We start from the raw sequence: 15,737 nt of genomic DNA, 5'->3' as shown, positions 1-15,737 counted from the left end.
ATTCCTGCTTGACTCTTGTTAGCTGAGTAAAACCTGACCTTTGGCTTGTCTGAAATCTTCCAGAAACACAGGCCATGGTGAAGATTACAACATAGAGGAGCACTCGTACTGGTACAAACCAAAAGCCATCTAGCATGCTACCTAGACCTCGATCAGTGACAAATAGCTACTGCTTGGGGAAGACTGTGGTTATATATCCATAATTCTCAATGTTTAGTGCTTTCTCTGACTCAGGAACCTCTTGAGCTGGAAAGGACATCTTTGTGATTAATAGTCCCTGACACTCCCTCTCTGATCACTGGTCAGCTGAGTTAGCAGTGTCTCTTCAGACATTATCCAGTCAATGCAGAAGACAAACTAAAGATCTTTATAAGCTGCTGTTAATGATGAAAAATATTGGTATGTTAAGCCAGTTCAATTTAGTTATTACTACTTTTCTTCTCCTTAGTGAGAGTATTCATTTTTCTTCTTCTTTCTATTCACCAACACCTGAAGGAGCTAAACAATCTTTTTTTGAAATTGTGGTTCATCTGTCTAACTTAAATCTAACTTGTTTGTCAATGGCCAATGGGATAAAATATAATGAGGAGGGGACAACAGTTGATACGATCAAAGTATCAAAGATAGAGTGAATAAAGATGGTGTCTATTTCATAGCCAGCTTCTCTTTAATATGTGCAAATAAATGAGGACTAATAATAGTAGTTCTCATAACATGAATATGTGCAAATCAGAACTAATTTTTTAGTTAATTATGCTGAGAAAGAGGAATTGTTTTGTATTTGATCCGGAGGTGTTTTTCAAACTGAGGCAAAGCTTAAAGTATTTGAGGTTACGTCACACCTGGAGAACATAGTAATTGAAAATTGTTTTTTAGAATTGCATTCTTCTAGGTGTGTGAGGGAGAGCTAGCACTGGGCACTACAGCTCACTATATATACACAAAACATTCAGTAAAAATCGCTATTGGCCTTGGAAGTGCTTAAGTTCAGTAATGCTGAGGTGGTTAGAATAGTTGAGCAGAATAAAAATACAAATCCTCATACATAAATTTAGTAAAATTTAATACAAAAATAGAACATTTGGGTTGGTTTCTTTTAGGTACCTTTCGTGGGCCTTAGACACAAACCAAGAAGAACGAGACAAAGGTAAAACAGTAGAAGTGGGTCGTGCCTATTTTGAAACTGAGAAGAAACACTTCACTATTCTAGATGCTCCTGGACATAAGAGCTTTGTTCCAAATATGATTGGTGGGGCTTCTCAAGCTGATCTTGCTGTGCTGGTAAGGACAAATCAGATTCTTTTATTTTGGATATATTGTGGAATTAAGCTTTTGAATTTTATTTTGTGTTTGCTTGTTTACTCCTTTGGTTAGTTACAGTGGGCAAAATTTACAAATCTTAAGTCTACCAAGTTGAGTGGTTTTTGGAGTAACTTAACAGCTTCATAAAACTGTCCACAGGTGTCATGTGATTTTTATATGTGTCAGTGCAGAAACTAATGGGTAATGTTGAGGGCATACCAGTGCATTTTGAAAGCTTTTACCAGTTTTGACTACCTGAAGTTATTTTTCAATAAGGCATTATTACCCATTTTCAATTCTTCTGTTGAGAGAGTTGTAGAAATTTTATTAAAATGTGTATTTTTTATTAGGTTATTTCTGCAAGAAAAGGAGAGTTTGAAACTGGATTTGAGAAAGGTGGACAAACAAGAGAACACGCCATGTTAGCAAAAACAGCGGGTGTAAAACATTTAATAGTTCTTATTAATAAAATGGATGATCCAACTGTAAACTGGAGTAATGAAAGGTGAGTTCAATATTTTAAAAAAATCTTCATTAAAAGATACTGAAATAAAGTAATTCCTAAGTAATTTTTTGTATCCCATTTCTGTGGCAAAAATGGTGGACTAAATACAGAGGTATCAAAATTGCAGGAAAAACAGAAGCATAGTGCCTAGTACAGTGCCTCTCAACTAAGCTTGAAGTTCTATGCTACTTTAAAACATTCACTTTCAACTTTTTGGATCCATGCAGCCATATCTAGCAATTCCATGCATTCTAACGTAGTTTAATTGTTGACTTGGAAACTTATACTGAACCTAAAAGGAAGACACTGTTTTCAGTAGTTTAGTTTGCAAGATTCTTCATTGCTTGGCCACATTTCTGCTAAACTCCTAGCTTAGACTTGATGAGAACTGCATTATCCTGTTCACCTTATGTGTCCACCCTGTATTATTTGGAGTTGTTCTTTTATGATAAGCTGAATTGAATAAGCAGATAATATATTAAAGTAGTTCCTGATTACAGGCTGAGAAGTGGGGAGGGAGGGAATCTTGCAATGATACAGGCCAGGTAAAAATACCTAGCAAGTCAATATGTAATATTTAAATAACACATAAAAAGGATTAAGTTATTCTTTTCTGCCCTAATGCTCAAATGTTACTAAAGGGTTCTAATTTTCCCGTTACTAAAGGGTTCTAATTTTCCTAAGTGTCAAAACTTAGGTCTTTTTATGGCTTCTGTCACATCTTTCTTCTCACCCCTTTAAGCTGGGTGCTAAAAAGTGTAACTTAGTCCTTCCCCAGAGATACTTGTGTAATAATGAGATACAGTTTTCTTCTACAGTGTAGTAAGAAGAGTTGTCAGAGAACTTGCTGTGCTGTCAAGAATCATGAAAGTTTTTTTGGAAAGCTATGAGGGGCTATGCAACCTTACACCATCAGCCTAGTTTACTAAGAGAATAAGGCATGCCCAGTTGTGCTGTCTTCGTCCTGCCCCAACCTTCTGACATAGAATCCAGCTGAAACTGACTGAGGGGAAGAACTTTAACAGAAGTAAATATTATGCAGTCTTAGGAAATTATGTAGGAGATCGGAGGAGACCAAGCCACCACTAAAGTGAAAGCCTGCAGCTGACCTCAGTAGCTGTCTGCTTGGTCTATTCTGCTGTCTTCGCCTGGATCTCTTGCTTATAAGCAGATTACAGCATATGCTGCTGCCTACTCAGCCCAGTAATTGAGGTATATGGGGAAAACTGCTTTATGGAGCAGAGAAATGAGGGGGAATAGACAATACAGAGTTGTGCTGGAAGATTGGGGGGAAGATGCAAATAGGCCATAAAGCTTTATTAGGTTTGCATGCTGCTTACAGAATAACTTAACTGATGAAAATTAAACATTTCTGGGTTTTGTTGGGTTTTTTTAAAGCACAGTATTATGTCATGCTGGAATAACTGAAACTTATCTTGATCTCCTTATCATTTTAATAGATATGAGGAATGTAAAGAGAAACTGGTTCCATTTTTGAAGAAAGTTGGCTTCAATCCCAAAAAGGATATTCATTTCATGCCCTGCTCGGGACTGACTGGAGCAAACCTTAAAGAACAGTCAGAATTCTGTCCTTGGTATATGTATGTATCTTAAATTGAACAACTTGGATATTTGCTTTATTTCAATAAAAGTAAATGCTACAGTGAAGCTAGGAAGAAGTACAGTATGGTATATTGTAGCTGTGTTCTAAAGTGCTTGAGGAAATACAGTCAGGGCAACAAGAACACAGCCATGCAATGAGCCCAATAAAAGCATTTGCTAACTGCAGAAGATTAAAGTTAGCAGTTAGTAGTATTTGCAGTATTCTTTGGCTTTGTCAGTTTGAGTGCCATACTAGCCCTTGAATTTTCCAGTGATGCTGCAGCTGACATGTTGCTAGAATGAGTAATTGTTTGATGTGGACAGTTTGCTTGAAGCTGTATTATAATTAGTGACAAGCCATGTCTCTCACTAGATGTCATGTTTTCCAATATTGTTCATGGCAGTTAAAACATATTAATGAAAATCATGTTTGGACCTAGCTTATGGGTTTTTATTTCCAAAACATGTTACATATCTAGCAAAATTCTCAAAGGAATAATTAATTTGTAATAATTTGTGTAAAATATGCCTGTAATGTAACTTAAAAGTTACATGTACTTCCTGGGTATTAACATGTTAGCTAGGGTAAAGTGGACACTAATGGTGGGATGTTACTGGTAGATTTAACTGTCTTAGAGGTCACTTTTTATTGACGACAGAATGAACATAATTCCTTTTGTTGGACTGCATTTATCCATTCTGAGTAATTTTTAAATACAAGGGTGCTTATGAAATTGAAACAAATACCTTCTGCTCTTTTAGTGGATTACCATTTATTCCATACCTGGATAATTTGCCAAACTTCAACCGTTCAGTTGATGGACCAATCAGGCTGCCAATTGTGGATAAATATAAGGTACAAATTAAAATAATAGGATTTGAAATATAAATGGACTGTTTTCAGAAAACAGTAAAATGGACGATTTAATGTATTTTTAGAGGGTATCTTTTTTTTTTCCCTTTAATATGTCCACATTTCCAACTGTAGAATGGAGGTAGGGAGGGGAAGTAAATAATTTTGGCATTATATGAGACTTTGAAATTTGTAATTTTTGGAAACTGTTCTCATGAAAACATTAAGTATAGCAGTGCTAAATAACTTAATCGGGTTAAGTAATCATACTTAAATAGAGCAGAATCTTCAGAAAAATGTTTTCAATTTTTCTGTAATAATTTCTTCTTGTGAAGGATATGGGCACTGTGGTCCTTGGGAAGCTGGAGTCAGGCTCTATTTGCAAAGGACAACAGCTTGTGATGATGCCAAACAAGGTATGGTAACGTTTAGATATTAAAAAATGTTACTAGCCTACAAAAGAGCTTGATGCTTAAAAATACTAATTACTTTAAATCAGAAAATGTTTTATTGCTCATTGAACACAACTAGGCTTTCATGTTTTGCATGAGTGGTGTTTCCGGAGGTGTGTGGGTACTTTACTTCCTTAGCATTCAGAACACTGGTTGTCTCTCCTTAGTAAACTCAATTGCTGGGCTACAAATCATTATAGCTTACTTGAACTGTGGTTTACTTTGCATTTGTACAGTTGGCCCACAAAACCTTTTTCTTGCCATGGGTTAATATTGCTCAAAACTTTCCTTCTCTCTGCCTGCCCCCCGCCCCCCTTTTTTTCCTCTTTTCCCTTCTCCAAAGGGAAATAGGAAAAAAATCAAAGGATACAAACAGTACATAGTGTGTTCCAATGAAAGACCTAAAGTTGGCTTTAGTTAAGAATAGGTTGTTTGTGCAGGTAGGTGGCTGTTCCATAATGTAAGATCACTATTTGGAATCATTGTGCTGCCCTGAAGAATGTGAAAATAGGAAAATGAAGGATGTGAAAACATAGTTGGGAAGAGGCAGTGGACGTCAATAGTGTACTCAACTAATGATGATGTTTGTTTCCATTGGTTTCTTAGAAGAGAGGTTTGGAAATTTTGTTCTTACCTAATCGTGTCATCTTGATTTAAGCTGACCTGCTTTTTCCAATTCTTTAAGCTGAGGTAGTTTTGCTAGGAAATGTCTCTAAACTCAAATGTATAATAAATCTACAGCTTATTGAAAGTATTTCCTAATCAAAATATGTTAATTAGATTGACTTCCATGTCACCTTTCTCAAGAGCTGCTGAAAGTTGAAATTAAACTTAGACGGTTTGATATGCTTTTCAGCTTTTAAGGTAATTTAACAGACAGTGGCTTTTTATAACACTGCTTGACACACATCTGACACCTATGTTATTTTGGGGTTGATTAGGAGAAATTCATAAGCCGTAAATGGCTTCAACTAAACAGCTACAGAATTTGTATTCAGTAAATAGCCAGTGCTTTTGATGACTTTTTTTTTAGTAATAATTTGGCAGCTAATGAGGGTTGAACTAAAACATCAGGAAGTCAGAACAATAGACCTCTTTCTGAAACTACTCCTTCCTTTTACCTTCTCTGCCTTTCCAAAATTTATTTTCTGTTGATATCTAGTACTGTGTAAAGATACAAAAATCAGAAGAGTTTTCAACATATAGGAACGTTGGGAAATACATTTTGGTGTCTGCTTGGAGAGCGTCATTAACATACATTTGTATTTTATCATCTTCTCCAGGAAATCTTGTAGAATTTTGGGATTCTAGAATTCCTAGGATTGCATTTATGTTCAGACTGTTATTTTGAATGTAATGAGTCTACACAACAATATGGCTGTTGCATTCGCCTTAGATAATATGCATCCATTGTATCTCTCATCTCTTTATATAAGTTTTAAATTCATTTCACTTTGAGAAATAGTGGATATTTTTGAAATTTGCTTTCCACTGCATATATACTATAGAATTACATTAAAATATATTTGATTATACTATTTTAGATATTAATAACTCATCATTCAAATATTTTAAATGTTCTGAAGCTTGCAGAGCTTAATATAACGAATTTAAACTGTAATTAAATTATTTATTGAAATCCTGTTGTATTAAAATTTTGTACCAGAAATAGAAATTTGCACAATAGAAAATTGCATTTTTGCTTTCTTTAAGCACAATGTGGAGGTTCTTGGAATCCTTTCTGATGATGTAGAAACTGATTCAGTAGCCCCAGGTGAAAATCTAAAGATCAGACTGAAGGGAATTGAAGAAGAAGAGATCCTTCCAGGATTTATTCTCTGTGATCCCAACAACCTGTGTCATTCTGGACGCACATTTGATGCCCAGGTAGAATAACTAGCATTTAATTGCTGAATAGATGGCTAAAAAGCATTAAAATAGTTTTCTTGTGTTTTCACGAAATCTAAACTTCAGTAGTTCCAAGTTTCAGTTCAGATTTATTATTCACTATCATATCACTAAATTGACAATAATATATATATATAAAAAACACGCTGACGTAATTTGAGTTTTTAAAATGTCATTTGTTTCAAATGTAACTTCTTAATGAAGTTTTAGACACCTATAATCATGAAAGCAAGATCTTGTCAGACCAATTCTTAAATTTTATACTTTCATATTATAAACAGCTTAATCATTTATAAGTTTGTTTCTTTCACAAAAGTTTGTTGTGTGTATTGTTCAACTATACATTTTAATATAGTTCTGTATGTGGTTATTCCCTGCTCTTTTATAACCGAAATGAGGAAAAATGCACTTTTAATTGTTTTGCAGATAGTGATAATTGAGCACAAATCCATTATCTGCCCAGGTTATAATGCTGTGCTGCACATCCACACCTGTATTGAAGAAGTTGAAATAACAGTAAGTGTCCTTTTAAGTTGTGATGTGAATATGAACAACCCACTTCTTTGGGTGAGGAGTTCTGTCATGACATGCATCTGTAGGGCAACTAGTGCAACAAAGCTGCAGCCTTGAATGGAATCCTTGGTCAGTACTGTAACACAACCAAAAATGGCTGTAACTTAGCATAAGCCTTCTGAAAAGTGTGGTAAGTGACAATTGACTCTGCAGTAAAAGAAGGTTAGAAGGTTGGGGTTTTCTTGGTATGGTTTTTTTTTATTGCTAAGTATTTTCTTTCTTAGACCACTTTGGTTTTGTTCATAAAGAAAAAATAACCCTTATTTCAGCACTCAGATTTTTTTTTTTTTTCCCCCTCATACAGGCCTTAATCTGCTTGGTAGACAAAAAAACAGGAGAAAAAAGTAAGACACGGCCTCGTTTTGTGAAACAAGATCAAGTATGCATTGCTCGTTTAAGGACAGCAGGAACTATCTGCCTTGAGACATTCAAAGATTTCCCTCAGATGGGTCGCTTTACCTTAAGAGATGAGGGTAAGACCACTTGATCAACAGTTTTAACTGCTGAAAAAAGAGTTATTTGAAATAGGAGACCATGCCTGGCAATGAGGTATTAAAATGCTGGTATCTACTGGAAATCACTGTCTGGGTAACAATGGAAAAGTAAATCTAAGCAAACTCAAAGAGTTCTTGCTAGTAACAAAAAGTGTGTTTTATATTTGAGGAATAATGTACAGAAATGTAAACTATGAAACAAAAGGTTGAATTTGAAAAATTAACAGGTCTGTTTTCTTAATGCATCCTCGAATGTCCAGCAACAATATGAATATCATAGTTTCTCTATTTAAAGTTGGAAAAGATAAGGGAGGTTGTATGTTTGGCTTTAACTCGTGTTCACCCTGGTAAAATTCGTAGATTAGTGGGGTGTATTTAAAATAAGTTATCTTTAAAAGGAGTAAACAGATCAAGTAGAATGATTCTGTTTTGCCTTCTCCTTAGATGAATATAGAGCAGGCTTTCCACAATCCATGTTGTATTCTTTACTGTGAGAATAGCATTTTTACTATTTTTAAGATTTTATTGTGCTTTTAAAATACACTGGTGCTTTCATTCTACAATACAACAATTTATTGTCTGCATTATTTCTAATACTCTGGAGAGCCTTTTTGGGGAAAGTTTTCATGTATTTTAGAGACTTCTTTTCACAATATATGTAACTCTACTGTTTGTCTCCTTGGTTTAGGTAAGACCATTGCAATTGGAAAAGTTCTGAAACTGGTTCCAGAGAAGGACTAAACATTTTTCTCAATGACCCCCGCACAATACTGTGAGGAAAATCGACTCTGCAAAAGCCTACTTCACACCGCCTTCTTATTTTCTGCCCATTGATAAACTTCTCCCCATATTTTGCAAAGACAAATTTCACAGCAAAGGTCCACATTATGTCAGCTTTCTCATATTGAGAGCTCTGCTATGCCACTGTTGAATTTTCCCAAAAAGAATTTTTTTTTCTCCCAAATTCTGCTTCCTTGGAAAGATTCGGCAATAGCTTTGTAAGTGATGTGGACATAATTGCCTATAATTATGAAAATCTAAAAGATTTTTAATGTTTAATTTCCCCCAGCGTATATATTAAGACCTCTTTTTTTTCAGGCAGATCATTCAGAGTGTGCGAGTGTGTGTGCACATGTTACAAAGACAACTACCATGTTAATAAACTATTCAATTTGAAATCTTTTTCGGTATTTGAATTGCTTTTGAATAATGTTTTTTATCTGGATGTAACGCAGTTGCATTAGCTTTTTAACTTTCCAGTAACCTAGATATTTGGTTACTTGGACTTTTCTAAACTCCTCAGCCTCCCTACACACACAGTTTTAAATGAGGCAATTGGGCACTCAACTGAGTTTGTATTAAAATAATTAGGTTTGCTCCTTCCCTTTGAATGCATTCTTAAAATTAAAAAACATTCATGCAAATGTGGCACCTTCATTAGCTTTACATTTGTTAATATCTTCAGCAAATTTAGGTTGACTTAACATCATTACTAGACACAGTACGTCAATTTTGAAGGCTAGAACTACATATTGTGTCTCTATAAAAATACAGCATTATTAAATTCTTAACTGCAGAAAATGCTAACAACCAGTAAATCAGTGAAACTTGCAAAAATAAGAGAATTTGTGGCAATCGTGCCTGTTAGTATTTATAAGAGCTGCATTTTGTGGGAGAACTGGGCCAATTAAAAAGTGCCAGTTATGTAAGTTACTCAGTTCACGCTGTCTTTAATTTAGAGGGCTGGATTAATCCTTGCTGTTTTAAAGATCAGTCTGAACTGAGAGGGAGAAAGACTATTTAAATCCCTAAGAGTTTGCACATACTGAAATATGGGAGGGTCAGAATCAAGCACAGTCTGTAAATTTTTGCATATCAAAAAGCAATGTAAGCTTATGAGGGCCAGTGAAGTTTTTCTTGAGAAATTAAAGCAAAACTGGTTCAAAATAAAGCTTACTCAGTACAACTTGAAGGAGCTGCAAAATAAAAGCCTATTTAGCTGCACTTTGGACTGTCTCGAATTTCTATCCTGATTCTAACAATTAGGATGAAGGCTAACAGATTTTTTTTCATTTCCCAGAGTATTAGTCGTAAGAATTAAAAGGTATCTTCAGAGCTTCTTCAGAATGTCTTAAACTAAACATTTTCAGTTGTACAATTGTGGTGAGCCCATCTCCTCCCCCAAAAGTTTACAGTCTAGTGACTGTATCTGAATTCACAGATAACTCAAAACTGAAACAGATTTACCTTTTTTGGGTTTTTTTTTTTTGTTTTGTTTCTTTGTAACTGTGGAACTCCCATTCATTTCACTTACAGCTACATTGTATGGACAGAAGAAGTTATTGTCCTTCAGTTTCATATGACTACACTTGTAGCTACCGTAATGCATGGAATTTAAATAAATTTTATTATGTCTGCAAATCTCTGGGCTTTTATTTTTGTGGTAAATCAGGGTTTTAAAGTAACATTTTTTCTTCCTACCAAGTGAAAAAAAAACACAGTTCCTTGGATCTTAAACTAATGAAGACATCAAAAGCCAAGGAAACTTACTGTCTTGTTCATATTCTGGATTGACTTACAACTTCCACATATCTGACTGCTTTCCTGAAGTAAGCTCATGGATTTGAAATTTGCAAAGACCATTATTGGAGAATATTTACAGTTAGATTCCTAAATTGTTAGAGCTTTTAAAACTTTTTTTTCAAATCATTGATATGCATCTCAAGACTACATGATGTTCTAGCAGAATTTTTCTACTTCTGAGCAAACTTAATGAGGGATTTTGAAACTTCATTATTTTGAGGCTGGACTGAGTATTTATTCTTAAACTGAAAAATCATCTGGTGGGTTGAAATACCAGTAGATAGAAAGTCTTAGCATTTCCATTACTCATCCCATCTAGTGCATTTGATTACCATTTCCATAAATCCAGTGAAGGTCACCTTGTCTGTAAAGGGAGGCTAAATTAAGTCAAGTTCATTAACAGAATCTACATAATACAATTAAAGATATCGCTAACCTGTAAGAGGTTTTTATTTGGGTATAAAATATTTGCATTCTATAACAGACATAGTGATACAAAAATGTAAGGCATAAATCTACACACATTGGCTGCATTTTGGGTAGAACAGCTGAACCAAGAGCTATTTGACTAGTCCTCAGATTATATCTCAACTTTTTCATTTCATCTCCATGCTGCATTTTATAGTTCCATTTTTACTACTATTGAGTACAGCTAAATCTAGATGGAAGAAGAAAAAACACATAATGTGGCTTTGTTTGAAATAAATACTATTTGCTGATTCACTGATGTAATAAACGTTTTTTAAATGACCATTTTGAATACTTCCTTTTCTGAAAACATGTGGTATGCTGCTTTGAAGATGAAAAAAATAAAGGAGCTGTGCAACCACAACAGCTGAAAGGAAGAAAAAAAAATAAAGAAGGGGAAATAGAAGTTGGATTGAAGCTACAGGAACCCTAGGAGCACTGCCAGTGTAACTGTGCTAGCTTATGATACTGGCAGAGTATTCATGGGTCCTGGCATGAATGCAACTCATACCAGCAAAACTGTGAGCATGTTTCTGCAGAAAGGAGGGATTTGGGGTTTGCCCCCCTCCCAGTATAACGGCATTTACAGCAGTCTGTACGTGCAGTGTGGTACCAACGAGGATCATTTCTATTCTCCCTGACTGTTGGCCAAAGTTTGTAGTGTAGATATGGCTTAACTGTATAGCCATGATGTAACTTATAAAAGCATAAATTATCATTCTATAAATTAAGACCTTGTATGTCCCTGAACTGAAAGCCTTGGTATATGTAACAATAATTAAATGTTAAAAAAAAATCTGTGCAGCAGTGCTAATTATTTTGCAACAGGAAAATAATTACTTGTTTCTGCAAGTTACAAGAAATAAAGTACACTAAATGGAGGAATGGGTACGCCAGTCAGTTGCCTAACCTTGCCATCAACTACCTACTTGAAACCATTCAAGCTACCTTGGCCATCTTTGCAGACAATTGGGAACTGATGAACAAACATGATGGCATTGGTTTCCTGAGACACTCTGGTAGTAAACTTTATTCTTGAACAACAGGCTACTGATGATGGTGTAATAGTGTTGTAAGAAAAATGGCTAATTTAAGGAGGTTTATCCAAGGGGATATTTGCTGGTCATTGATTTTATGCCCCTCCACAGATTTTTTTCAGTGGCATAAAAGCCCAGCAAAAATTGCTTAATGAAGAACCTCTGTTTTAGACTAATTGTGGCACCAGTCCATATCTTAAAAACTATGTTAATTATGAGATACGTGTTTTTATAAGTGTTTATTACTGAATATCACCTAAGAAAAACAGATTGTTTCAATGTCCCAAGTATTTGATTCTGTACTACTCTGGCTTTTTGGTTCTTAATGCAGACTGTTTAAATAATGATGTTAAAGCAGATGAAATGTACTCCAGACAAGACTCTTTTCTTCCTGAATTGATACTTAAAGGCTCTTACTTGTTCTGCTGGTTTTGTATACCCTATAGAGGATTTGGTAAAGAAAAATATACCAACAAAACTGGAGTTACTACTGAAGATTTTGTATTGTGAACCTGTTTCTTTCTTTGTGTTTACTTTAACACACTATAAACCTGAGAAAATACTCCTTTTCCTCTGAAGAAATGCTAGAAAGGAGTCTAGTCTTAATATAAAATGGAAATTAATGCTAACAAACCTAAAATCTGTCCTGTGTATATATAACTTATAGTAATACATATCCTTTCATTGGCTTTCCTTCCCAAAAAGTTTCTACATGTCCCCCTCAGTTACATACACCTGAAAAAGTCCACATATTTCTGAATAAGAGTAAGAAGAGATATGACAGACTAACTGTTGGATTAAAAAAAGGTACTTGAGGCTGCGTTCCCGTCATCTGTCAAACCCGTAGAACTGATGATAGGCCAAGGATTATAACAGGATTATAATTTCTGCCTGTTCTTTGTGCTACTTTTGTTGCAAGAAGTATGCTTATAGAGACCTGGGATTTTGACATCTACCATCAAACGATCTGGAGGAACACAAGCCTGGTACTGCAACTTTTGGGGTGCACACTAAGGGAATAATTCTAAACCTCAAAGACCTGTTTACAGCAGAAAGAATTGCTACTTGTAAATGGTTTTGCTAGGAGAAAGTATAAAATTAAGGGTATATAGAAACATCCTTTTAAATAAGTAATGAGGTAGAGTGGCTTGCAATTACATAATTTTAAATGCTATCATTTAAATGCGTGACAAATGGTTTACAGAAAAATACATACTTTCATAATCTGACAAGGTTAAATTGAGGGCTACAGCAGAATGTTTACTGTACAGCAATAACACGGATGAAAGTAACAAACCTAATTTCCCTGAAAAGAGTAACTACTAATTTGTGAACTTGCTAAGTCTAAAGCACACCCTTTATAGTATATATTCATTGCATGCTGTATTAAGCTGAAATATTTCTTGTCCCGAGATTAACTTATTTTTCCAAGACAGCTCTATTAGCTATGTCAAACACCTTTCAAGAGATGATGATCATACTAAGGCAGTTAAAACACATCAAATAAAATTTAGTCATGTCAGACTTAAAATGTTGCAGAAAAATGTACTTGGATGAGACTGATACATGATAATTTTGAATTTGAGTCACTAATAATAGTCCCTTTAGTTTTACCCTGATCATGCTGTGCTGACCCAATACAGTCAGGCTTCAAACATACTGTTCAATCATATCTTACAAGACTAGCTTGGCTTATTTTCAGAGAGATGTCCCAGTCATCTGACTACTTCTGTTTAGTTTTAACATGTCACAATAATAAGTTGATGTTTTATTAAAACATAGCTGCTCTAAAATATGCAAAGCCTATGCAGAGATAGGAGCAAGACTAATACAATTATCAGATTATAAAACACCACAGCTAGTATCATATGCATAAAGATTTTAATGAGTCTGCCCTGTTTGGCTACTCTGCATGTTCCTAGTCTTTCTGTAATTTCTCTAATCAATGCTTCATACAAGTACATGGCAACAAAGGATAGCTTTTCTTTTTCTTAGCCAGTTTCATTTATCATCTTCATTTGTACAAATCACAAAATAGAAAATTAAAACTTCCATTTTCCAGGATTTTTTTTCCACTCTGACCAGGGAAGTCTTGATGCCATCAACTATTCCTCTGTTGCTCCATGAACTCTACCAGCAGACTATATCATTACATAAAACAGCTTGTCAAGATACTAGGGTATTTTAATTCCTTTCTCTGTGTATTGGCACACTGACAGAGTGACAAATTTTGTTGCAAGATATCTGATGAGAAGGAATAAAGCCATAACTAGAAAGGCAAAGAGCAGGAAAAAAGCTAGGGGAGAAGAGTGAGTGACTAAGACTCTAATTTCATGTGTATTTAGCCCCTGGTCACACATAGCTGCATTATCCACGTAGCAGCTTACCTGTGTGATGAATGCAGACAGCCCAAAGTTGCCAGGGTGCATACAGCACCCTCATGTGAGGGTGAGGCCAAAATAGTTCCAGGCTAGATTTGTTCTCAAAACAATGCATTTATCCAGTGTGGAACTGGAAGGAATAAGCATCCAAGAATTAAGATACTTACATGTAGTCAGTCAATGAATTTCTAAATTGAAATGGAGTAGCTGCCTTTACTGTTGACACATAAGGAAGAAATGTTTTGGTGTATGATAATCAGTGACAGCCTCAACTGGAGTGAGACAGAAATAGTGGAGTTCAAGATGCTGAGAGGTGTGTGAGGAAGATGAGTAGCACAGTACAGCCCCTGGATGTCAGGAGAGAGACTTTGGTTTATTCAGAGAACTGATAGGCAGGATCCCATGAGAGGCAGCTCTGAAGGGCAAAGGAGCTAAGGAAAGCTGGCAGCAGGTCTTTAAGGGCAACCTCCTCCAATCATAAAAACAGTTGTTCCTGATACTCAGGAAAACAAGTATATCTATCAGGAGACTGGCTTGGCTAAACAGTGAACTTATGACAGCACTCCAGTGCAAAAAGACAGTAGCACAGGAGGTAAAATCAGGGATAGGCTGCAAAGAAGGAATCTAGAAACATTGCTCAGGCATGTAGGGATTGTCTTAGGAGAACAAAAGCTCACCTACAGTTGAAACAGGCCAGGATGTCAAGGGCAACAAGAAAAGCTTCTCTGCTACAGTAGTAGCAAAAGGCTGAAGAAGGACATGTGGGATGCTTGCTGAGTGGGGCAAGTGATTTTGGGTCCAGTTGGGCTCCATTCAAGGGTGCTGAGAGCTGACTGAAGTCAGATCAAGACTCTGTCATCTTCGAAAGGAAATTGAGGGAGTGTCCCAAAGACTGGAAAAAAGCAAATGTTGCCCCACCTTCAGAAAACACCAAGAGGAGAATCTGGGAGCCACAGACTAGTCATGCTCACATGGTCCCTGGGAAAATCATAGAACAAGTCCTCTTGGAATATATTTTTGGGCACATGGAGGAGGAGCTTGGAAACAATCAAGATGGATGGACCAACTGCAAATCATCCTGACCAACCTGATACCTTTCTATGACAAAATTACTAGATTTGCAGATGAGGGGAAAGGAGTGGATGGCATTCACCTCAGTTTTAGCAAAGCTTTCAAGAGTCTCCCACAATCTTCTCGTATCCTAGATATTATGGTCTGGGCCCTAAACAATGGGGCTCTGTGGGTGGAGATAATGGCTTATACTCTCCCTGAAGGCCAGTAAGAAATGGAGTACTGCTGGGATTTATCCTGGGACATGTTCTATTTAATAGCTTTACCAGTGACCTGAAGCACGGTCACATGAACTTTGCAGATGATATCAAACTTGGGGACCAAGCAATGCCCTTGAGGGCATGGGTCATGTACAGAGGGGGCCTAGACAGGCTGGAGGGATTAGGCAACACAAACCTTTCGATATTCGACAAAGGCAAATGCAAATCTCCCTTTGGGAAGGAGTAGCACCTTGCGACAACATGGGCTGGGGAGTGACTGGCTGGGGAGCAGCTCTGCTGGAAAGGAC

At 36.0% G+C, this 15,737-nt stretch overlaps 1 protein-coding gene across 1 annotated transcript in view; it reads left to right on the top strand.

Moving 5' to 3' along the window:
* GSPT1 (G1 to S phase transition 1) overlaps positions 1 to 10,110 on the top strand; it is a 15,559-nt gene extending 5,449 nt beyond the window's left edge. Inside the window, exons 6-14 of the mRNA XM_010287807.1 lie at positions 1,101 to 1,281; positions 1,653 to 1,807; positions 3,268 to 3,408; positions 4,172 to 4,265; positions 4,598 to 4,678; positions 6,428 to 6,601; positions 7,049 to 7,138; positions 7,500 to 7,668; positions 8,378 to 10,110. Coding sequence (XP_010286109.1) covers positions 1,101 to 1,281; positions 1,653 to 1,807; positions 3,268 to 3,408; positions 4,172 to 4,265; positions 4,598 to 4,678; positions 6,428 to 6,601; positions 7,049 to 7,138; positions 7,500 to 7,668; positions 8,378 to 8,430 — 1,138 coding nt within the window. The 3' untranslated portion in view covers positions 8,431 to 10,110. The remainder of the gene's footprint in view (positions 1 to 1,100; positions 1,282 to 1,652; positions 1,808 to 3,267; positions 3,409 to 4,171; positions 4,266 to 4,597; positions 4,679 to 6,427; positions 6,602 to 7,048; positions 7,139 to 7,499; positions 7,669 to 8,377) is intronic.
* The last annotated feature ends 5,627 nt before the right edge of the window (positions 10,111 to 15,737 follow it).

This window comes from Phaethon lepturus, unplaced genomic scaffold (assembly GCF_000687285.1).
Source record: "Phaethon lepturus isolate BGI_N335 unplaced genomic scaffold, ASM68728v1 scaffold29565, whole genome shotgun sequence".
NCBI classification, from domain to species: Eukaryota; Metazoa; Chordata; class Aves; order Phaethontiformes; family Phaethontidae; genus Phaethon; species Phaethon lepturus.
The sequence above is the reverse complement of the archived record's forward strand: the minus strand, read 5'-3'. Positions and strand labels throughout refer to the sequence as shown.